This window comes from Juglans microcarpa x Juglans regia, chromosome 4S (genome assembly GCF_004785595.1).
Source record: "Juglans microcarpa x Juglans regia isolate MS1-56 chromosome 4S, Jm3101_v1.0, whole genome shotgun sequence".
NCBI lineage: Eukaryota > Viridiplantae > Streptophyta > Magnoliopsida > Fagales > Juglandaceae > Juglans > Juglans microcarpa x Juglans regia.
This window is the reverse complement of record NC_054601.1, coordinates 2,967,288-2,992,413: the sequence shown is the minus strand read 5'-3', so window position 1 is coordinate 2,992,413 and position 25,126 is coordinate 2,967,288. Positions and strand designations below refer to the sequence as shown.

Genomic DNA, 25,126 nt, shown 5'->3' with positions numbered 1-25,126 from the left:
TAGATAATTCTAAAATCTATACGTAAAAAACTATCAGTTGCTTGGAAGCCTGTACTATTGCATAAGCTGCTGTATTTGGAGTTGCATCTGTCTTCTAAACTCTTCTTGTTGTTCTTCATGTTGTTTAAGGTGCATCTCCATGTCTGTTTATTTTGCAAATTGAGTCTCTAACTCATGCTGCCTTGTAATCAATTTTTCGATTATGGAATTCGCATTCTCTAGCGCTATAGAAGTCATAAATGCAAACACGGAAGAAGAAGGAGAAGGAGAAGGCTTTACACAGCGACCCAAACCCCTCAAATATTCTGAATGTTGACCCAGGATTTGTGTAAAAATATCAATATCACTTGTTAAGGAATTTTGATCTGACGCAAATTCAGCACGTAGGACAACTATTTTATCCTAGACATATATAAGATAAAGAATTAATATCGTCATAAATATTCTAATATATTTAATTAAAACAAATTATAATACTTACATAATTTTCACGGGCATCAGGATGAGTCCACTAGCAATTATGATCAGTGTGCGATGCAACATATAATTTTTTTAGATCATAATTAATATCTGAATCTTACTACAATAAATATGTGTTAAGATATAAAGTCATTATGATTCATCCAAATAATTAACTATATCCAATAAAAAATAGCAATACCAATTTCTCAGAGAGGCGATGGAAAGATCTTGAATCTGCATGATGATTAATTTTCAATTTTGATCTATTTGTTTTGTTTATAGAATTTCGCTCCATCAAAGAAATTGAAAATATTACCCATTCTTCAAATCATCTCAGGAACTCCTCTTCATGTTTCTGGTTTATATCATTTACTTCTAGTTCCTTGAGCACGTTAATATAATCATTAAAATTGATGATTACCACAAATCTTTTATATTCTTAGAATTTTTTTAAATTAAATGAGCGAATTTAAATTAAGAAAAAGTTATAACTTACTTCTTGTCTTGCTCGGTCAACGTCAAAGTTTGTTTCCGGCTGATCAAACCGAGTGTCAACTCTGTGAAAATATTTGGAACAGAAGGTATGTCATTTATCGTCAATATATGCTTCTGCAATTGATCCTTCTAGGTGGGTTTTGTTACCCACTGTACGTTTCAACTTTCCAATAAATTATTCAATGGGATACATCCATCTATATTGAACTGGTCCTGTAAATCGAGTCTCATGTGGCAAATGAACGGTTAGGTGAACCATGACGTCAAAGAATGAAAGTAGGTAAATACTTTTTAGCTTACACAATATTATGACAATTTCTCGTTCCATTCGATCCAAAACTTCTAGATTCAACGTCCTAACACATAATTTTTTAAAAAATGCACCAAATTCAGTCAAAGTCGTGTGCACGTCTCTCGTCGAGTACCCACGGATACCATTAGGCAAGATACGCTATAAGAAGACATGACAATCATGATTTTTTAATCTAGTTATTTTTCAATCATTTGTTCTTACACACATTGTTAGATTCGAGGCATAACCGTCCGGTAATTTAATCTTCATTAGCCACTCACAAAATGTAACACTTTCGTTCCTTGATAATGTATACCATTCAATCAGTATGTAGACAGACAAACTAAATTCTTGCAATTGCATTTTCCGTCTTATTCCCAACCGCTTCAATTGACATCAATGTTTCCAATATGGATTCGCAGATATTTTTTTCAATATGCATAATATCAAGATTATGCCACAATTTTAACTTTGACCAATATGGGAGTTCGAAAAATATACTCTTCTTTATCTAATTCAACTCATTCGTAGCTCATTTTCTCTTTCGTTGTTTTTTACAAAATTCATTACAACCAACATCTATAAATTGTGCAGGTACATCTTCGCCAGACAAATATGATGGAGGTTGGCCCAATTCAATAGTTCCATCAAACACTCTAAAATTTTCACGCCATCTATGATCACCAGGTAAAAATTGACGATGACTAATGAAACATAATTTCCTCTCGTACATATGCCATTCAGATTTGGTATGTTTGTTACAAGTTGGACATGTCATTTTCCCCTTAGTAGTCCAATCTGACAAGTTTCCATAAGCGGGAAAATAATTTATTGTTCATAACACCGCAGCATGCATCTTGAACAACTTGACTGTTGATGAATCAAATGTGACAACCCCATTCTCCCACAAATCTTTCAATTCTGCAATCAATGGCTGTAAGTGTATGTCTATATCATTTTTCAGTGATCGACTTAGAATGAGCAAACTCGTCATAAAATATGGATCTTTCATGCACTTCCACGGTGATAGATTATACGGCATCAATATAATCTATGCAATCCATGGCTGTTGAGACATTCGTTCAACTGCTCATTCTCCTACCAAAATAATATGCAGTCATTCTTACATGCATGTTTTACGTTGTAATCAAATCCGAGTCCTCGTTTCAACTTTTTTGCTTCATAGAAGTTACGAGGTAAAATATTGTCTATCGGCAGTGCCTCTTTAAACAGCTCAAGTAACATATTGACTGCTTTAATAGATAATCAACACATTGATTTTATGTGAAGCAGTCTTACGGTAAATGACAACTTACTGTATCTTCTGCATCCTAGATATAGCTCACGATGTGAATCATTCCACAATCGTGCAAAAGTATTATAACCCCCATCATTTGAGCTTGATGTGTCCGTGTCACCTTCATCCATAAACATTCTCGCACTGATATTTATTAACATTTGCTTCATATACTCATCGTATTCATCTCCAACAACCTCTGGTTGTACATCTTCATCAATCTCTTCTTCTTCATGTGGAGCCTCAAATGAAGTTAGATATGGTTCGCCGTGTAAGACTCAATTAGTATAACCCTTGTCAATACCTTTGACAAACATATGCTCTCTCACCAAGTCTATCTTATAAGAACGCAAATTCCTGCATTTTCTGTATGGGCATCTAATACGCCCATCACTATCGCATGTACCCAATGTGAACTCCAATAATTTTTTAACACATTCAGCATATACATTGTAATTCTGACCCAATCGATTGCTAACTCTCATTCAACTCTTTTCCATGCCGACTAGTATCATGTATTAATCAATGAGTATGCCACTTTTCACTGGGTAGTTGGTCTTATCCCGTTCGGGATTGTAAGATCATAGTCTCCAACTTATAATCTATTATCTATCACGTCCAATAAAATTTCGACAGCATCTCCTCATAGTTCTCCAAATATGCTCATTTGATTGTGTGCACTGACGATTAACACGTCGTTGCACTATCATCGAAATTGCATATCCGGAGAACCAGAGATGAATCTACCAAACTGTCCACTCTGGACAATTCAAGAGTTATCCATCAAGCATTTATCCGGATTGATAACTCTCGAACGAGTCTAAAGTTTATTTTGAAAAACAAACAATGCAATATATGCTAACATATGTCAAACAATAACAACATATTATTTATACAATAATACAAAAAAAACATAATTATTAGGTATTATTTAAAGATTTAGAAGTATTTTAATTTAAATACTTCATTTTATTAATTTAGAATTAACTATTTGAGTATTATTAAATCTTAACTATTTGTATTTTATTTTAAAGATTTAGTAGTATTTTAATTTAAATACTTCATTTTATTAATTTAGAATTAACTATTTAAGTATTAATAAATCTTAACTATTTTTATTTTAATTTAAAGATTTAGTAGTATTTTAATTTAAATACTTCATTTTATTAATTTAGAATTAACTATTTAAATATTATTAAATCTTGACTATTTGCATTTTAATTTAAAGATTTAGTAGTATTTTAATTTAAATACTTCATTTTATTAATTTAGAATTAACTATTTAAGTATTAATAAATCTTAACTATTTGTATTTTAATTTAAAGATTTAGTAGTATTTTAATTTAAATACTTCATTTTATTAATTTAGAATTAACTATTTAAGTTTTATTAAATCTTAACTATTTGTATTTTAATTTAAAGATTTAGTAGTAAGTATTTGTATTTTTATTTAGTTTAAGTATTTTTAAACTATTTTTTAATAATCATTATTGACAACTATTCTTATATATTCTAATTTCTAATTGTAAATACATTGATGTATAATTTCTGTTCGAACGGTGCTAAACTATGTTCGAACATAACATACCCGTTTGAACGATAATTCTAAACCGTTCGAATTGGTTCATTCCAGATTTCAGTCCTCTTCAACAACGAAAAATCTCATTAATCACGAACTCACAGCAACACAAACAACAATATCAAGAATATACAAATTTTTAATATTGCAAAATATCATATTCAAACCAAAATGAGAATATAAAAAGCATACCTAGATTTTGGTTAATGAAAAGGTAAGGAGATTAGACTATATGTCGTGTATCCAAGCGAAGGAGCTCTCTAAAAAGTAGTAAAAATAATGAATTAATCCGAGAATAATTGAGTGAGATAAAAACTCTTTTGAGTTTGGGGGCAAGATTGAGGGAGAATAGCGCTGGTTCGTGAATGGGCTCTGGTTCATAAGAGATTGCGAGTGGCGTGTAGGAGAAGAACGAGATTGTGAGGTTATGTCGTGCATTTGCAGAACATTTTCTGTTCGAACGGTTATTTACTAACCGTTCGAACGTGAAACTATGAAGCGGCAAAAATTTTCCTCCTAAATTTTCACATTCGAACTAGGGGTGTAACCGGTCCGGTTTTGGAAAAAATCTAGGACAGAACCGGTATGTACCGGTTTTGTATTTTTCAAAACCGATTACGCACCGATTACCCTCCTAAATCGGTACTTCCGGTTTTATCGGTTTCCGGTCCTATCTGGTCTGGTTTTCCAGTTTTTTGAAAATGTAAGTTTCACAATTTGCCATTAAAAATTTGTTTATAAAAAAAAAATTTGATTTAAAAAAATATGTTTTATGCTTTTATTAATATATTAGACTATATAATAGTATTAATATTAGACTATTGGTATAGTTATAAGTTATATATTAGTATTAGTTATAAACTATATATTTAATATTAGTATTAGTTATAAATTTTTAGTAAAAGCTTGTAGTATTAAGTATAAGTATAATTATAGTCATTAGTCTATATTAGACTATTAGTATTAGTTATAAACTTTCAGTAATTTAGTATTAACATTTTATGTAATAATTTATAAATTATAATAAAAAATTATTTCATATATGAATATATATAATTATATATATTATATATAAAAATTTCACATAAAAATTTATAATTACACATAATATATAAAACTTATATATATTAATATATATATAATATTTTGTATAAAACTTATATATATACAATAAATCAAATATTATTTTATATATATATTTTTTATCAACCGGTCCGGTCCAAAAAATCCTAAAACCTGAACCGGCCGGTTTTCACATTCTAAAAATCGGTCCCGTACCAAACCGGTTCAAAACTGGTAAAACCGGTCTGGTCCGGTCTGGTTTGAATTTACACCCCTAATTCGAACGTTAAATAGTAGGTTCGAACAGTAATGGATGCATTCCCACTCTGGTATTAACCGTTCGAACTCTTATTATTAACAGTTCGAACGGTTTGGTAAATATTTAATAATATTTTTTTTTACACTATACCTTTAAACAAAAGAACAACATTAATATATATAGACATATTAAATGATACTATAGTTTAGTAACATAGTAATATCATATTATAATATATAATCGAGCATATTATATATTATATTATAGTAAGTATATATGAATATATAATATCATACTAATTAAATTATAAGTAACATATACATAGTATCAACATATTGTCTCATCTATAGTATTAGCATATATAGTGTCATCTAATTTGACTATAACTAAAATATATTATATTAATATATTAGAGTATATATAACATATATATAGTATCATATATAGTGTCATTTAATTATATTATAACTAAAATATAATATGCTAATATATTAGACTATAGATAACATATATATAATATTATATATAGTGTTATCTAATTAGACTATAACTAAAATATATGACGTTAATATATTAGACTATATATATGTAACGTTTTAATGGAAGATCCAAACCACATGACCTATACTCCAAAATGAATAGTCAATGATACAATTAAAGCTCTATTGAAATCTTATAAAGAGCAAAAACTTCTCATTCCCAAAAAATATGGGATCACATATACCACCCACCATTATCTATACCATATGAGGTATCACAATATAACATATATATAGTATCATATATAGTGTTATCAATAGTACTAGCATCTATAGTGTCATCTAATTAGACCATAACTAAAATATAATATGTTAATGTATTAGACTATAGATAACATATATATAGTATCATATATAGTGTCATATAATTAGACTATAATTAAAATATATTATATTAATATATTAGACTATATATAACATATATATAGTATCATATATAGTGTCATCTATAGTACTAGCATATATAGTGTCATCTAATTAGATCATAACTAAAATATAATATGTTAATGTATTAGACTATAGATAACATATATAGTATCATATATAGTGTCATCTAATTAGACTATAACTAAAATATATTATATTAATATATTACACTATATATAACATATATATAGTATCATATATAGTGTCATCTATAGCACTAGCATATATAATGTCATCTAATTAGACCATAACTAAAATATAATATGTTAATATATTAGACTATAGATAACATATATATAGTATCATATATAGCGTCATCTAATTAGACTATAACTAAAATATAATATGTTAATATATTAGTATAATATTTAAATGTATTGAAGTAAACCGTTTGAACGGTCTTGCATATATAAGTTGTCGCGGATGGTCATTTTCACGGACGCCGAACCACTCACTAAACGTCATTTTTTCCAACATAACCGTTCATCTCCGCCATTTAAAGTCGTCGTCGCCGCCACGAACAGTACCCAGTCGAAGCCTCTTCCTCTAAGCACCGCTATGCTATTTTTTAAACCATTTTACCGTTTAAATTTAGATTTTTGATGGATTATTTGTTTAAATTAGGATAAAATAATTTATCCATAAATACTCACTGTAGATTTGCTTAAATCCATTGTTGGAATGTTTATTTAAGTCTTTTTGTATTACTTTGTTGAAAAATCGAAGGATTCCATGGATTTCAATGGCTGAGTCAACTCAGTGTCGTCGTTGAGTTTCATTCACATACCGTTTGAACGCTGGATAGGGCGTTTGAACGGCACGAACTAAACAAGTTTATTAATTAACTGTTCGAACGTTGTTTTGAACAGTACCTCGTTCGATCGTTGTTTTAAACGTTCGAACTATACAAGCCAAACATGTTTGCATACCGTTCGAACACTATTTTAGGCATTCAAACGATATAATTAAATTTAGTAATATTAGTGAATCATTATTTTTATTCCATATTGTAGTTCTATTAAATCTTAACGAGAATATATATTATATTATAATTAAATTAATATAGAAATTTATCACATTTTGTTAAATATTTAATTTCTATTAATATTAAATAATGTGGTATTATTTTTATAAAATTATGTTGTTCACAACGTCTCACTTTATTAAATTACTATTCGTATGTAATTTAATGATTAGTTATTTATTATATTTTTATCGTTAATGTTGTATTGATAAGTTCTTTAATTGTAAATTTCAGGTTGATTAAAATGTCTTCTTCTAGGGCGGGACATAAGCGACGCAATCCAGCTGAGATTAGTATTAGTCCAGGCAGGGAGAGAGCCGTTTCACTCGAGCGACAAATGAAGCTTTCTGACTTCTAGATTTTTGTCTGGGAGGGTCATTCACTGCCATCAGTCTTCAGTGATCATGGTTGGAGACCTATCTTAGATGAGCGGGAGGAATCATGGGAGTCGGTCTCCTATATTGACCTTGTTTCTGAGTTTTATAGAAAGCTCGAAGATCCCAGCCCAGATGACAGAGGGGTATACAGGATCTCTGTCCGAGGAGTTCCAATTGTATTTTCACTGGATGGACTCGTTGAGCATCTCGGTATTCCTAGGCTGCCAGATGCATATCCGAATGTAGTGCCTAGAGAGTATGATCTTTCAGCTGAGGCGGAGACAACTGAGGAGGAGGCACCAGTTTATACAGATGAGGTCGATACCCTAACTAATCATGAGGTGAGGGATTTGATTGTTGGTCCAGATGCTCCCTCGTATGACGGGACAAAGAGCATCAAGCAGGCAGATCTATCTTCTTTCTTCAAGATCTTGAATTTGATAATCGCCAACAATATTGACCATTGGCAGCACAAGACAGAGGTTGGCATTGATCGGAAGAAATTTATGATACGGGTCGTTCATGATATTTCTATCGACCTGGTGGGGTATATATTCGATAGGATTCGGTACATTTCGACGATACACTGCCATTCAAGATCCTGATTATCCGTTTTCTGCTATTTTTCGGTATCGTGTCTGATGTTGCCGAGCGTAAATGGGAGCCGATGGAACCGATCAACAGCACCACCCTCTCACGCAGTATGGGACACTTGAGACTGCATCTTCGTGGATATGTTCCAGACCCAGTTGATCCTCAGAGAGATGCACAGCCGGGAGATCATGAAGTATCGGCCACTGAGACATATAGACAAGCCGAGGCATTAGTACACAAGGCTACTAGTGAGGACACGGTTGAGATCATGCGTGCAATGATTAGCGGACAGACATTAGCAGTGATCGATGCAGTGCGTATAGAGGTCCATTCTGCTGTGTCTGAGTTTCGTACAAAGATTACTGCTAGCATATTTGAGTTATGTACGAAGCTTGATGCCATGTATGCTACTCAGGTCACCATTAGTGCTCAACTGACACAGATAGAGGAACGCTTAGCTGCAGTCAAGGAAGTGTGCAAAAAGTTAGGGTCTTAGTACTTTTTATCTTTTATTTATTTATTTATTTATTGTTTTTAGAATAGACAATATTTAGTGCTTTGTAAATTTAATATTTAATTATGAATTAGTATTATTTTATATTTTCTAAACTAATTATTGATTTATACTATTCCTATTATTTAATTAATAAATTTCTTATAATTACTAGTTAATATAAATATAATTCTTTGAAAAAAAACATATGATCACTACTTGAACCCGACAAATAACGTTCGAACAGTGCTAATCCATCATTTAAACGGTGAAAGTTGTACGTTCGAACATTGTTGATTCATCATTTGAACGAGGAAAATTGTATGTTTGAACGGTAGAGCAATTTATCACTATAATAATTTTACTTAACGCACCAAAATGTACGTTCGAACAATGCTGATTCATCATTCGAACAGTAAAAATTGTACGTTCGAACGGTAGAGCAATTTTCCACTATAATAATTTTACTTAACGCGCCAAAGTATACGTTTGAAGGTTAAATTTAACCGTCCGAATGTTAAAACATTACATTCGAAAGGTTTCATTATTAGGGACAAAATATTTCATCCCTAACTATACCGTTCAAACGCGTTCCAACGGTATTGTTCTTCCGTCATTTTTTTGGCATGAAATCTGAATTTCGTCCCTAAATCTCACTTTTTGAGACGATTTTTATTTCGTTCCAAAACAAAATCGTCCTAAAAAAGTATTTTTTGTTGTAGTGGATTAACAGGAAAAAAATTAATTTTTTAATAGTGAATCCCACTATTTTCAAAGCTATTGCAAGATGCTTATGCACTATACGATTGTATGTAATAACATTACTTATTCTTTAAATAAATTTTATAAAAACAAACTTATAAATTTTTAAAATTTATTATAAGAGCATTAGCATTGGTCTATACATATGCATATGTAAAATCACCTCTTTTGCATAACCACTTTGCCACTCAAGCAAAATTTCCACATTATCTTATGCATATTTGAGACAAAATAATAATAAAATATTATATTATTATTATTATTATTATTTTGCTAAAATCAATTTTTTTATATATATTTTGCAATTAGCATCCACTACATACATTTGACATTAATAATACAAATGCAATAATAAAAAATATAATTTTTTTATATATTATATTAAAAATATAATAAAATGAAAAAAAAATATATAATATATTATAATAATAAAATGAACGTGCAGGTGAATATTTGTTGTGTTGTTGAATGAATGAGAAAATGAAAGGATTGTGAGAGAGAGAGTGGAAGGAGAGAGAAATAATGATTAAAAGATGTTTTGTAGAGTTAATAGTAGTACTTATCCAAATTTAGATAAATATTGTTCATAACTAGCTAAATATTTAGATATGCATAAGCCAATGTAGAGAATTTTAAGGTCATATTATATAAATATGACTTAACATACATATATATATATGCATAGACTAATAGGAATGCTCTAAAACAGATCTGTAACAATCAAAGAAATTACCACGAACATTCTATGATGGTGGAATAGACATTATATAAGTCGTTTATGATCATGATCATGACCCGCGTGCTATATGGTTTAGAATTTTTTTCTGATTTTTGATACCTAACAGTAGTGGTCATTACAATTTTCTTTGCCGGGGGAGGCAAAGTACGTACACTTGCATCCAAAATTTTCAGCTTGTTTTTCGAGGAAGTCCGGTATCAGGTTTGAGAATGCATTGACTTGGAACTTTTTAAATCTCGATTTTTTGTTTTTGCTTTTTCGCTAATGCCGGCATGTATGCTCTTCGTTTAAAGGACTTGAGAATCGAATAAAGGGGCCGTCCAATGTAGATGGAATTAAGCTCTTTATATTTGGTGATTTATGCGTAATCTACTGATCCATTATTTATTCTTCTGATGAGCAGAAAATAATAAAAAGAAATACTCCATTATTTATGCTTCCCAATTTTATAGCTACATCATGATGTGTATATATATATATATATATATATATATCTATCTTAATTTGTTCTTGTTCCTTGCCTTTTGACAAAAATAATGCATGGTTTTGACAGTAGCACTGCAAACTATTATTCAAGTATTAGATCTATCTTTTCTCTACGATCCAGGGGACAACATGAGGAGGAGATAGATTCTCGAGTTTCTTTGATCAATTAGACAAGTGCAGAGACGATCAGCTAGCTTCGTCGTTCCTGGGGGCTGCTTCAATTCCTGGCCGCTAGATCGGCCGGTCGGTTTCAACCAGGTACGTATCTTCTGCATTATTCTAATTAATGTATAATAATAATCCTTGTTCGATCGCATCCGGTCTCTTGTAAAGGTACGTATCTGAGCATCAAAGCGTTGAAAAGGGGGCCGGGATCATCAGATCAGGAATAGATAGATAGATAGATGGATAAATAGATCGAATATGATTCTGGGCGTGGACGATTAATTATGATATAATATATATTAGATCATGATCATGTATTGATTATTGTTAACAAGACACCAGTACCGTTGCCAAAAGTCTCTGACCTAATTGGCAAAACTTCTCAAAACCTACTCTCCCAAAAAAAAAAAAAAAAGACGCCACCGCCGGAAATAAATAAAAGGAAACTTCAAAGAAAGCTTCGTGCAATTATTTCACATACACGTACATCTGCTAGAAATAAATTAACATGGTACTCCACACATGGCATGATATGTATGACATGATAAGGATAATATGTATGACATGATAAGGATAAAGTTCCAGTTCACATGCAAAGAACGTCCAGGCTTTAAACGAAAGAAAGATGCAGCTTGGAATCTCGAAGATTTCTTCCGAAATTTTTATTTTTATTTTTACTTAATAATTAAAGAAGTTTTGTTTAATAATGTTTTGAATTTTTGAATTTTTTTAAAAATCTTTATGATAATTAAAAAAATATATAAAAAAAATAAAATGTACGATTCGGAATATCTCTAGACAAATTTTCGATGACTGTGACACGACTCTAAACGAAATTATCATATTTAAAACAGAGACTTTCGGTTTCGACTTTTGTTTTTTTACTACATTTGACAAATCCTCAATCTCACGTAAGTTGCTACGAACATCACGTATGGAGTAAGTAGTACTGACTGTGCATGCGCAGTTCTGAGTCATGACTGACATTGACAAGGGCCACAATGTCCGAACCGTGTGCCATGGGTTAGAATTATTTTATTAATATTTACAAACCCTCTTAAATCACCCAGCATCCAAACCCATCCTATTAATCTATTTATATATAAAACTAAAAATTTTGATACGATGAAGATACAAAATTCAATAAAATACCAGCGATATATATAAAATATATATTATTTTCTTCTTCTTCATCGGACTATAATTATTCAACTGTATCGTTATATATTATATAGTGAAGTTCTTTATAAAAAAATTATTTTTTAAAATTAACCACATATTCTATATCCACTTGTGCTTCTTGAGCGCCAAGCTCTATATGCATGAGTGGCAGGATCCATGCCATTCAATTTAGCTAGTGGCTTCTACCAAAAAGAAATTAGTCACAACTACTAGCTCGAGCTAGCTAGTGGGCAGGATCCATCCACGCCATTCAATATTCATGTGGTACTGATTTGTTCTTTGAGAAGATTAATTATCTTAGCATCTATATATATAAATATATATATATATATATATATATATATATACACCCACCCTTATTTGTTTTTTATTGACCCTTTTCAAAATTCTATCTCAACGTCATGGCCTCCACGTATTCTCTGCTAGTAAAAAATGGAGACGAATTTATAATAAGAAAATTACTTATCTGTTGTCAATTATTTTTTTACGAAAATGACTATTTTCTGTTAAAAAGAATTTATTTTCGTCGTGAATAACCATTATCGTTATAAATGATCTGTTACAAATGATCATTTTTCTTCTAGTGAATGTCTAACGACAGAGATATGTTAAGAATATAATCAATGCTCGATCATGGGATTGTAATTATTTAATATTTTTAAGGATATTAGTGAATTTTAAAATTGGAGTTCAATATAAAAGAGGTAAATCACATGAATGTTTGGAGGAATTTAAAAAATAATATAAATACCATAATTATTATATGATCTAATTTATTTGTCTCTCTTTTTTAAGAGTACTAGTACTTCTAGTCTAAAAAAAGACAAGTTTCGCCCAAATCTTTTATAAAAATGTGAATCTCACTGAAATTTATTTTTAATCTTTTTTTTATGGTGGATTCACCTTTTTATAATGTACCTATATAAAATTGGGAAATGCTTTTCCCATAGAAGGTGGCCATCGATTGAATTTTTTATTTTTATTTTTTTATTTACTTGTTTAGTAAGGATTTTAAAATTAATTTTTATTTTTTTAAATATTTAATGAATTTTAAAAAATGTTTGAAAAAAACAACAAAAAAAAGACAATTTTTCTTTTGCCTATTCGATAGCTGTTTTGGTGGCTTTCTTCTATGGGAGTAGCACTCCTATAAAATTTGTATATTGAGATTTGTACAGATAATTTTTCTTTCTCAACCAGGCGGCGGAAAACACGATCCACCGAAAATTTTGTAATAAATGATCCACCAAAAACTTGTAAGATACGCAAATGATTCTTTTCCTTCCTCCTCTTTTTTTTTTTTTTAATTTTTTTATTATTATTTTATTCGGTAGCTATTTCAATGGCCTTCTTTTATGGAAGTAGCAGCTTATAAAATTTATATATTGAAATTTATACAAATCATTTTTCTTTTTCAACCAGGCGGCGGAAATCACAATCCACTGAAAACTTTGTAATAAAGGATCCACCGAAAACTTGTAAGATACGTAAAGATTTTTCCTTCCTCCTTCTTTCTTTCTTTCTTTCTTCTTTTTTTTATTTTTAATTTTAATATTATTTATTTATTCTTTTGGACTGGTATATAAGAAAGTAACGTTTTCTTATATTTCTCTCGGAGACAGCGTTAATCAGCAACAATCTGGCATCTCTTTAACACTTCAGTCCAAGAGTAATCTCTCCCTCTCTCTCTCTCTGCTAAGAAGCAAACTGATTTTTAGCATTTTACCTGAAGCTTTTTAACAAGCGGTCCATCAAACATGACAGGAATTGTCCCCTACGCAGGCCTCATTTTTCTCCGTGAAAAGGTTAGCTTAAATGCACGGATAAATATTACAGGCGCCATTAGTTAGTTGGAAAAGCTTAGTAGTCATCCTTTAGAAAGTACTAGTGCTCATGAACCTGTAACTTGATGCATGCATGCAAGCCATTTAGAGCCTCAAAAAGAAAGAAAAAGAAAGTTGTAGATAACATTATCGCGTGCAATATTTGTACATATCTTCTTCTGATCTTTGTCTGTGATCGGTCGGGCGCCGCAACAGCAGTTCGCCACGTACCCTTAGCTTAGAACAATTTGCCCATGCTTGTTAGCCATGCAACCATGTCTTCCTTATGACTTTTAGAGATGCTTTTATACTGCATGCATGCAGTGCGTGGCATTGCCAAACATTGCCACCACTAGGATATGATCTTCATCGTTCATGTGCTGTAAACTTCTTAATTTGTCTAGACATTTTTCTGCTTGTCGGAGTTTTTAGCAGACAACTCCACAGACAAAGTTGCAAATATTGACGAGAATTTGTTCATGATAGGACGCTTTCTTCTAATGACAACACTTGAAGCTCGACAACCAAAACAATTCTTGAACGCCTATCACGTTAATGATCTTGTTCATTTGATCGTCTTTTATTAACACGGGATACAAAAATCCATCTTGCAGTATCTTCGAGCTCCTAATTATCATATTCATGACATGATTGGTTTGCTGCTTATGAATATTGCCGTTATATATCTCTTGGTTTAATTGTTTTGGTCACCTAGCTTGGACTTTTTAGATATATCTTAATATTTAAAAGAAAGTTTTACTACTTATCATCTTGTATAATAGATTTATTTTAATTCTTTTTAGTTTTGTTACAGCTAAACTAATTAAATTTGTTTATTTATTATCCTGCACCACATAATTTATTAAAGGAAAAAGAATTAAAAAGATAAAAAATTATATATAATGTGTAGTATAGAAATGATCGATGAATAAAATTTTTAGATATAAGAAATATTTCATCTCATCTAATCTCATTTTATTATTATAATTTTTATATCAAATATAATAAATAATTTAATATTTTAAAATTTTAAAATAAAAACAACGTTAAAAACTATCTCACCTCAACCATTCCTAATCAAACGGCACCACAGTTCTAGATTTCTATTTTTGTAATTGATGCCCAGCCACACCTGGAAACTCCCACCCACTCACCTACTACCGTAAAAAGAGGCTAGAAAGTTTGAAGTTACTTAAAGAGAATAGATTCACTTTAGATTAAATATTATTTTTTAATATCAATATTATTTATTATATTTTATATAAAATTTAAAAAAAATTATAATAATTAGATAAAATAAGTTCACTCTAAATTCAAATAAAACTATCCAAAATTGTAGGTTCCTAGGTTGTACGTACTCGCTAAGTTATGATGAATGTGATTTCTTCTTTTTATAATATAGTATTAATAGAAATTTAATAAAGTCTCATTTAGTTATATAAATGAGATGAGATATAATTAGATAAAATAATACGAGACTAGACGATAAATTTATAAATAGTAATGAGATTATTTGTGAATAATAATAAAATAGTTTGAATTAAGATTTTTATGAAATTTTAAAAAATGAGATAAAAAAGTTAAATAAAAATATTATAAAGTTAAAATATTATTTGAATATAACTTTGTAATATAAGTTTCATTTTTGAATTTGAAAAAATTGAATATTTTTTGTGTTTTGTTTAGAAAAATTGTAATTATTAGATAATGATTAGATAAAAAATTGAAAAATTGAAATTAAAAAGTATTTATGTCTAAATGGTATTTGAATGTTGTGATGAGATGAAATGAAATGGTTTGTGAAATCAAAACAAAATTATATTAAGAAATTATATTTTAATAATATTTTATTTAATTTTTAATTTTTATCTCATCTTATCTATATAATCAAATGAGTCAAGAGATTTATAAAAATAAAATTTGTTTATTATAAAATAAATTTAATCTATATAAAACAGTATCAATTTATATTTATAGGATTTTGTGTACTTTTTTTAAGAAGTAAAAGCAGCGGGAAAGTTCGCAGAAGCTGAGAAGAGTGGGAGATCCACTTTTAAGATCTGAAGAATGTGATTTTAAACTTTGATTCGATACTTGACGTGTTGAACATGCATGATTCATGGCCGGCAATTACTCAGAGGAAAAAAATGCGTCAATGATCATGACGCGTAGTTCTCAAAATTCCGAAAGAAAAACTCAAAACAACTTTTTACTATTCACGCAATTTTAGGCGCTATATTTTTTTAAATTATTATTATTTTTATCTAATGTTTAATATATAAATAATAAATAGAATAATTAAATTAATTTAAAAAAAATTCAAAAAAATATTAAAAAATTTAAAAATTTAAAAAAATATAGTGCGTAGAAGTTGAGGAGGTTGTTTAGTATTACTGATTATCAAATAAGAATAATTAAAAAAAAAACTAATAACGGGTGTCATTAAACAATGATCTCCTCAGCACAAGAAAATAACGTTTTGCGTAATTTTTTTTTTAATGCTTACTATAAATAGGTTGATTTTGATCATTTATTATTTTTGTGATAATCCTAACCTTCCGTTTCTCCATGTTTATCGAAGAAAGACAAAGAATTCAAAGGAAGACGTCGACGCAGAGAGATAGAGGCTGCTCTTCGAGGAAGAGGAGTAAATTTGATTTTACTCCCCTGGGTTTAACAAAATCGTTCCCCAGGTAAGCTTTTCATTTTTATTAAAAAAAAGTACTGTACAGTCTTTAAACTTTTTCTTTCTTTTATTTGGAAAAATAAAAATAAATAAAGTTTGATTTATTATTATTATAATTATTGGCTTTTGAACGAAATGAATGAAACCCTAATGTCAAAGAAACCGGTCTTGATGGTGACGATAAATGAAAGTTTAAAAAGATATTAATTTTAAATATTAATTTTTTAAAATTTAAAAAAAATAAATTGAGATTTAAAAAAATTTAAATTATTTATTATATTTTATATAAAAATTTAAAAAAATTATAATGTCTTTGTCCTTACTCCCAAACCCAGAGAAAACACGAAACGGTGCCCATTTTTTGGGATTTGGTACCTCCTGAAGAAGGGAAATACGAAGTCTAGAAATGTGTGTTGTTCTTGATTTTTGTTGAATAAGTGAAGAATTAGATTGTAACGGTGCCGTCACTTTTTTTGATCGGTATAACGGTGCCATCTCTCCTGCGACAGAAATGAGTTTCCTCAAGGGTTCGCCCCGCCGCCGGCGTAACAACGATTTGGAGGCCAGGGGAAGCCCCTCCGGAGGCGAACTAATCGACGAAGATGAGTCCGATCCTTTCGATATTACCAGCACTAAGAATGCCTCAATCGAGCGTCTCCGCCGCTGGAGGGTACGTTTTCGCTTTTCAATCCTCTCTCTTTCTGCGTATTTAGAATTTAGTTCATTCTGATTTGTCATTTCCATTAGGATGTTTTCCTATGGTTTGGTGATTGGGTGGCTTCTTGATTGATTTCGTGTTTCTAAGTTCGCTACCAGGCGTGTCGTATCATGCTTCTTTAGGAAATAAAACGAACATGGTCTAACTGGTCAGAATACACAAGCAGATTAAATGAATTTTTATTGCTATCGTTATATGGATATGTGCGCCGCAAAATATAGAGGATGCGTCGCCCTTGCTAGTGAAAACTTTCTCAGGGTTGCTCGATTAACTTCGTTGTATTTTGAAGACAATGTTGCATAGAACTTTTGGGCTAAACTCCACTTTTTCATCTGTAGCAAGCGGCACTTGTGCTGAATGCTTCTCGTCGATTTCGTTATACCCTGGACTTGAAGAGGGAAGACGAGAGGAAGCAACGGATAAGGACTGTTAGAGCACATGTTCAAGCCATACGAGTAATATAATTCCTTAGGCCTTATTTTACTTGTGCTCTTCGTAGCTAGAATATGTCTCTGAATTTATGAAATTGGTTATATTAGGCTGCTCAAATATTCAAGTTGGGCGTGACTCCAGAAAATGGTACTTCTACATCTTTACTTTTTTGTGCTTTGTTAGTGTACGTACCTCCAATTCTGGTTGAACTTCTAATTTGTTACAAGTTCTTTGTGTGATTATCTGTTGTTTAAAGATCAATTATGTGACATTTTGGTTCCCAATTATTTAGAACAATCACATTTAGTTGTCCTCTTGTTACCAGATTTGTACTTGTGTTTGCATGAATCTTTTTATATATTTTTTGTTCTTGAGATTTTATATATTTATGTAATAGGTGTTAGTAAGTTTCTTAGTGTTATTAAGGGGAGGTTTAGATGGTGAGTTGAGATGAAAGTTGAATAAAATATTATTATTGTTTTAGAATTTGAAAAAGTTGAAGGGTTTATTATATTTTGTGTGAGAGTTTGGAAAAATTGTAATGATTAGATGAGATGAGTTGAGACGAGTTGGGGGGACTTTTGTATCCAAACCGGGCCTAAGGGTGTAATCTTTTAAAGATGGGACTAGCAAAACTGATCCTCCTAGAATAAAAAATTTTTGAATTATCGATGGAAGGTGGTCAATGGGTGTGCATTGTAGAGAGAGGCACAAAGGTCGTAAAGGAACTAGTATTGGGCACATTTACTGTGAAATGGGTAGTGAAGACCCTAGAGGAGTGCTCCCGGTCGGATGCCAAAGAGTTTATCAGAACTTCTCGCTACGACAGTAAATCTTTCATAGCTCAATGCAACTCCAATGATTTTTTTTTTTTGATAAGAAAAGATGTTATTAATCTACGTAAATAGGCAAGGCCCGAGTACATAGAGAGTATACAAAAAAACCCTAATTACAAGCTAAGTGCTGCGAAAAGCTGCATAGAAGTCACTTATCAAAAAAAAAAAAAAAAAAAAAGCTGCATAGAAGTCATTAAAAAATGTTCTATTCAGTACAATAGAAGAAGCCCAAAGTAGCAAGGTATGGTAAAAAGTCCCTAAACCCTTCCGGTGTGCGCTCTGTCCTCGAAACAACGACTATTCCTCTCATTCCATGTGCACCACATTAGGCAAAGTGGCACCATCTTCCAAATAGCGGTGATCTGTCCGCTGCCCCGGATTCCTCTTCAGCATGCCAATAACTCAATCACACCCTTCTAGGCATTACCCATGCCATACCAAGCCTTCTACAAATTTCATTCCATAAAGCCTTAACTACTTCGCAATGAAGCAGTAGGTAATCCACTGATTCACTGTCATGTTTGCACATGAAGCACCAATTTGTTAAGTATCTGTTAAGTAGAGGCCACGCCTTCTCAGCTTGTCGATAGTCAAAATTTTCTCGTAAGATGCCAGCCAACCAAAGAAAGCCACTTTGAGGGGAGCATTACTCCATATGCACTTCCAAGGGAATGCATTTGGGGGGTGGGTCGATAATACTTTATAGAAGGATCGGACTAAGAAGTTTTTGTTCCCTGTAGATGTCCAATGCAACTCCAATGATTACGACATATATTTAGTGATTATAAAGTACGATGGCGGTGGGAGAAGAGGCATCCTTATCATCTTGAAGAAGTGGAAGGGAAGGGGTGGAGACAGTTGGCTTTGGAGCTGAGGGAGATTTGTGACAGAGCACCTGACAATGTAATGAAAATTTCCGGTGTGCCAAAAAGAGTAGTAGTAGGAAAAGATGGAAGAGCACTACATTTAGGAGTGGTTTGGATTCAGAGATGAGTTGAGATAATTTGTGAATGGTAGAATAAAAGTTGAATTATTTATTAAATTTTGTGTGAGAATTTGGGAAAGTTGTTTTGGGATTTGAAAAAGTTGAATTGTTTATTATATTTTGTGTGAGAATTTGAGAAAGTTGTGATGATGAGATGAGATGAGTTGAGGTGGGTTTTGAATGCAAACGAGGCCTTAAGCGAAGTGGGGTAAAGATGGAACAACAGGGTTGGGCATGGTGGTCGAAAGATCATACAAGGCGGTGTTGGAAGGTTTGACAGGGGCACAACGTCAAAACATGGGCAAAAATGGAAATATGGGAGTGGTTTTGTATTCGTTGGAACAACAAAACCAAAAGAGGACACACTTTGAATCATCTGTGGTTCATAGCTCCAAGGCAAACACGAAATGGGCAACTGTCGGCTGTGTAGGTTGCTTGACCAGGGACTTCAACTCTCTGAAAAAGCAACTGCTGGACATGAGAGATGTAGTGAATCGGCTTTTAAGGAGAGTGGATGAAGAAATGGGCCCTACCATGAACCTAGGCCAAGAGCACGCTCGACTCTTTAAAGACTTTGGTCTTTTGTGGGTTGAGAAAAGGAAGTTGAGTTGGCTGCACCTTTCGTGGGCTGAGAATAGTGTTGTATTCGAGCTAGGCTCGGGTGAGCTTAAGGTTTCTAAGCTCGGCTCGTTTAGCAAGTAAACATGCTTGGGCTCAGCTTGATTATAAGCCGAGCCCAGAATTATTTCTGAGCTCGGCTCGTTTAAATGAAAACTAAGACTCGGCTCGAATCTTGAGTTGGAACTCCTAGAGATGTTGAATTTTTTTAATTGCAATCTTCATAGTATGAGTTTATTAATTAATAACAATGCATATGAATACAAAATATGCATATTATTTATATAAGATACTATTGATAATACGTGATAAGTGATAACTATAGGTAAGCAGAAATACCATTATACTACTATGTTATATGTAAGCATATTCTTGTATGACATTTGATAAGTTATAGCTATTATTGTGTACACATATAGCATACATACATAACATATGTATTCCTCCTAACTTATGTATGATGTATATATATAGTATATGTAGTGGACTATATACATATATAATATAATGTATATATAGTCATGTATATATGTATAAACATATACGAGTCAAACTGACGAGTCGAGTCGAGTTGAGCTTTATATGAGTTTATTCACGAACATCAATTGAGTTGGGCTAGCTTTATACTAGTTTGTATCATTTAATAATTGAGTCTAATTCTTCATTCGTGAGTTTGTAACATTTAGGGCCTGTTTGGATAGAGAGGTGACATGAAACGATCTCACCTCACCTCATCTCATCTAATTTTAACTAATAATTTCACGACTATTCACAAATCATCTCATCTCATCTCACTATCCAAATGGATCCTTAATAAAAAAAGTTGAATTCGAGCTTAATTGAGTCTAGTTTGAGCTGCTTGTCGAGTAACCTTGTTCATTCACAGCCTTAGTTGAGAAAGGGAAACCAAGTGGGCTGCGTTTTCGCAGGCCGAGCAGGTGGCCTGCATCCCGATGACTCTCAAGGAGGGGGTTGAGCAAAAACCCTCACCAAAAAGCGACGAGCAGGTGGCCAGCATCTCGGTGGAGTTTATGACGACGATAACATCAACGACATGTTTTGACCATAAAGCATGCTTCCAATGCGGAAAAAGACAGTTGGACAATGGAAATTGACGGAAATGGCAACGGAAAGACACTAAAGACACCTCTTGAAGCACCGAAACACACTGAAGGAGGGTTGAGTTTGACTAGGTCTCGGGTAGAGGAAGGGCATTGCCAAACACGTGTAGCATGGCGAAACACGTGTAGCAGGGCAGAACATGAACCAGAAATGTTAGGGGCTATGGTGGTGTATGATATTGATGGGACTGTGGAGAATATTGTCAAGGGCAGAGATATGACATGGAGAAGGCACCCTAGATGAGCTTCACACACAGTGAAGGAGAAACTTGGGAGGAAGTCCTTCCACGAAATTCTGTGCATCCAAGTAGAAACAACAATATCCAGGTGTTAGAATGGGTACTAAACAAGGTAAAGAGGAGATCCGACATTGTGTAGGGATCATCATTGATGGCTTTGAGGACCAATTCATGGCTCTTCTTACTGCCATCGAGGCGGGTCAAATGAACTCAAAAGATGAGTTCAGTTCAGCAAAGAAAAGAGCTAGAGAATTGAAAAGGACTAACCTTTGAGCAATTGCTTTTGGAAGAATTTTCTTGGAGGCCAAAATTAAAAGGACTAACCTTTGATGCTCTCGAGTCGCAAGAAGTAGCACGGCTTGAGCGACCCTTTGAAGAGATGGAGATCTGGAAAGCAGTAAAAAGTATGGTGGGTGACAAAGCTCCAAGTCCATATGGCTTCTCTATTGCTTTTATTCATACTTATTCGGAAGTGATCAAAGATGACATTATGGCATCTTTCATGAATTTTATGAAAATGACTGGTTTGAAAAAAGCCTCAATGCAACTTTTATTGCTCTCATTTCCAAAAGCACCGGTAAAGGTAAAAGATTATCGACCCATTAGCTTGGTGGGTAGGATGTACAAGATCATATCAAAGGTGTTGGCCAATAGATTGAGCTTGGTGATGGAGAAACTAATATCCAAGCCTCAACATGCCTTTGTTAGAGTTAGGTAGATTCTTTACTCGGTACTTATCGCAAATGATTGTTTGGATAGTAGACTCAAGTTGGGAGAGCCTGGACTTTTGTGCAAACTAGACATGGAAAAGGCCTATGACAGGGTCAATTGGAGCTTTTTGCTTTACATGCTCAAAAGATGTGGCTTTGGTTCGAAATGGTGTTCATGGATTACTCATTGCATCTCAACTGCTTATTTCTCTATCTTGGTGAATGGTACCCCCATGGGATTCCTAAAAGCTTACAGGGTTTAGGACAAGTTGATCCTCTTTCTCTGGTACTATTTGTTTTTGTAATGGAAGCCTTTACCAAGATGATCTTAGGAGTTGTAGAGGGTGGTTTCCTCTGTGGATTTTTAGTGGGGGAGGCAAATATATCTCACCTATTATTTGTTGACGACATTAATATTTTGTGGGGTTAGAAGCTATAATATTGAAGCGTTGAGGTTACTCCTTTGCTTCGAAGCTATTTTGGGATTGAAGGTGAACTTAACCATATCAGAAGTAGTACCAGTGCGAGAGGTCACTAATGTGGAGGGCATGGCTTCCATCTTGGGATGCAAGATATCTCATTTGCCGATGAAATATCTTGGCCTCCCCTTTGGGTGCACCATTTAAATCTAAATCAATTTGGGATGTTGTATTAGAGAAAATGGAGCGAAAACTAGCTGGTTGGAAGATGATGTACCTATCCAAGGGTGGTAGGGTTACTTTAATTAAAAGTACTCTATCCAACTTGCCGACTTATTTCTTATCACTATTCCCGATTCCTACCCAGGTGGCCCAACGTATGGAGAAAATTCAGAGAGATTTATTATGGGGTAGGGTGAATGATGAGTTTCAGTTTCATTTGGTAATGTGGGCTACTGTATGCTCCCCCATCTCATAAGGAGGTCTGGATTTTAGGAATTTGCAGGTTTTTAACAATGCTTTGTTGGACAAATGGTCGTGGAGTTACCATCAAGAACGGGGTACCTTGTGGAAAAATATTTTAGAATCGAAGTACGGTGAAGTAGGGGGAGGTTGGTGTTCAAATGAGTAAGTGGGCCATATGGCATGGGGCTTTGGAAGCACATAAGAAGAGGATGGGATGCATACTTTAGAAATACCTGGTTTGAGGTGGGTGACGCACTCGAAATCAAATTTTGGCATGACATAATGGTGTGGCGATAGGACACTCAAGGAAGCTTATCCAGAAGTCTATGACATAGCAAGAAGGAAAGATGCCTCAATTGCAGACCTTCTAGTATCAAATGGTGCTCCTCAATGGAATGTCACTTTCTTTATAAATGCACATGATTGGGAAGACACAATATTGATGTTTTTTGATCTCATATATTCCACTTGCATGAGAAGGAAAGTCGATGACAAGATTTTCTGGCGTCACTCCAAGAAAGGGAAGTTCACCGTTTGCTTCTTTTAGCAAGCAATGAACACATATACAACAAACTCATTCCTATGGAATAGTATTTGGAAGACAAAGACACCATTAAAAGTACTTTCTTTGTTTGGACAGCTTCATTGGGAAAGATACTCGGGCCTCGTTTGGTTATACAAATGAGATGAGATGAAATAAAAATTGAAGGTTAAATAAAATATTGTTGGAATATAATTTTTTTAATATAATTTTTGTTTTGAGATTTGAAAAAGTTGAATTGTTTATTATATTTTGTGTGAGAGTTTGAGAAAGTTGTAATGATTATATGATATGAGATCATCTCATCTACCAAACCAAACTAGGCCTCACAAATGACAATATACGGAAACGATGGTTCATTGTCATGGAGTGGTGTTGCATGTGCAAAAAGAATGGGGAGTTAGTTGATCATTTATTACTTCATTGTGAGGTTGCCACAACCTTGTGGAATGACTTCTTCAATTGGGTAGGACTTACTTGGGTGATGCCGAGAAGGGTGATCCATCTTTGAGCTTCTTAGAGAGGCGTTTAGAGTAACTCTCATATTGCAGCAATATGGAAGATGGTCCCAATATGCTTATGGTAGTGCATTTGGAGGGAAATGAATGACAGAAGCTTCAAAGATCGAGATTGATCAGTGGAAGAGTGTAGGAAATTGTTTTTCAATACTTTATTCCATTGGTCGGTTGTAATTGATTTCAATGAATTTCCATGAATTTCTTGTATCACTGAATTACCACGCTCAGGCGGCGCTCTTGTATATGTCCCATATACATGGGCTTTTGCCTATTCTTATGATCGATAAAATTTTGTTTACCGATAAAAAAAAAAGTCTCATATACTACTACTGTGGTTTTTTGTTTTTTTTTGTTTTTCTATCAGCGGTTAATTCTTCTTCACTGACTCATGTCCTACTACTCGCAAGCATTGTTAAATCTTGTTTGCCGTTGTACTTCTTGTCTCAGATTAATCTTATTACTTGGACACATTTTTTTTTGCCTTAGCATAGCTGCTTCTTTACAAGGTTATGAAAATAGACTGGCCAACGGTTCCATGAAGAGAACCAGCAGTCTGGTTTATGTTCTACTTACTCAGTCGTATAATTACTTAGATTCTGCTGGTCTTGTTGAGGGGAACTTTAGGCCAATGCTTCCTCTATGCCAGTTTGAGATGTTCTATTTGCAGCCAGATCATATGCTGTACGAGGATCCAAGCTTATATTTAAATACCATCTATATTGGAATTTGCCTTTGAATGTTTGAGCATGTGTCTTATGCAATGATGCTGTTTTATCATTTTG

General features: G+C 32.8%; 1 protein-coding gene across 3 annotated transcripts in view; it reads left to right on the top strand.

The window, feature by feature from the left end:
- The first annotated feature begins 10,452 nt into the window (after window positions 1-10,452).
- LOC121262370 (calcium-transporting ATPase 8, plasma membrane-type-like) overlaps window positions 10,453-25,126 on the top strand; it is a 33,723-nt gene continuing 19,049 nt past the window's right edge. Inside the window, exons 1-6 of one of the 3 annotated variants that reach the window (XM_041164822.1) lie at window positions 10,453-10,601; window positions 10,954-11,144; window positions 16,638-16,749; window positions 17,252-17,412; window positions 17,799-17,915; window positions 18,000-18,039. In XM_041164822.1, the coding sequence (XP_041020756.1) occupies window positions 17,254-17,412; window positions 17,799-17,915; window positions 18,000-18,039 (316 nt within the window). In that variant the 5' untranslated portion in view covers window positions 10,453-10,601; window positions 10,954-11,144; window positions 16,638-16,749; window positions 17,252-17,253. Of the gene's footprint in view, window positions 10,602-10,953; window positions 11,145-13,855; window positions 13,903-16,637; window positions 16,750-17,064; window positions 17,114-17,251; window positions 17,413-17,798; window positions 17,916-17,999; window positions 18,040-25,126 lie in introns of those variants that run through there. The other 2 variants (XM_041164823.1, XM_041164824.1) reach the window with 2 other exon arrangements.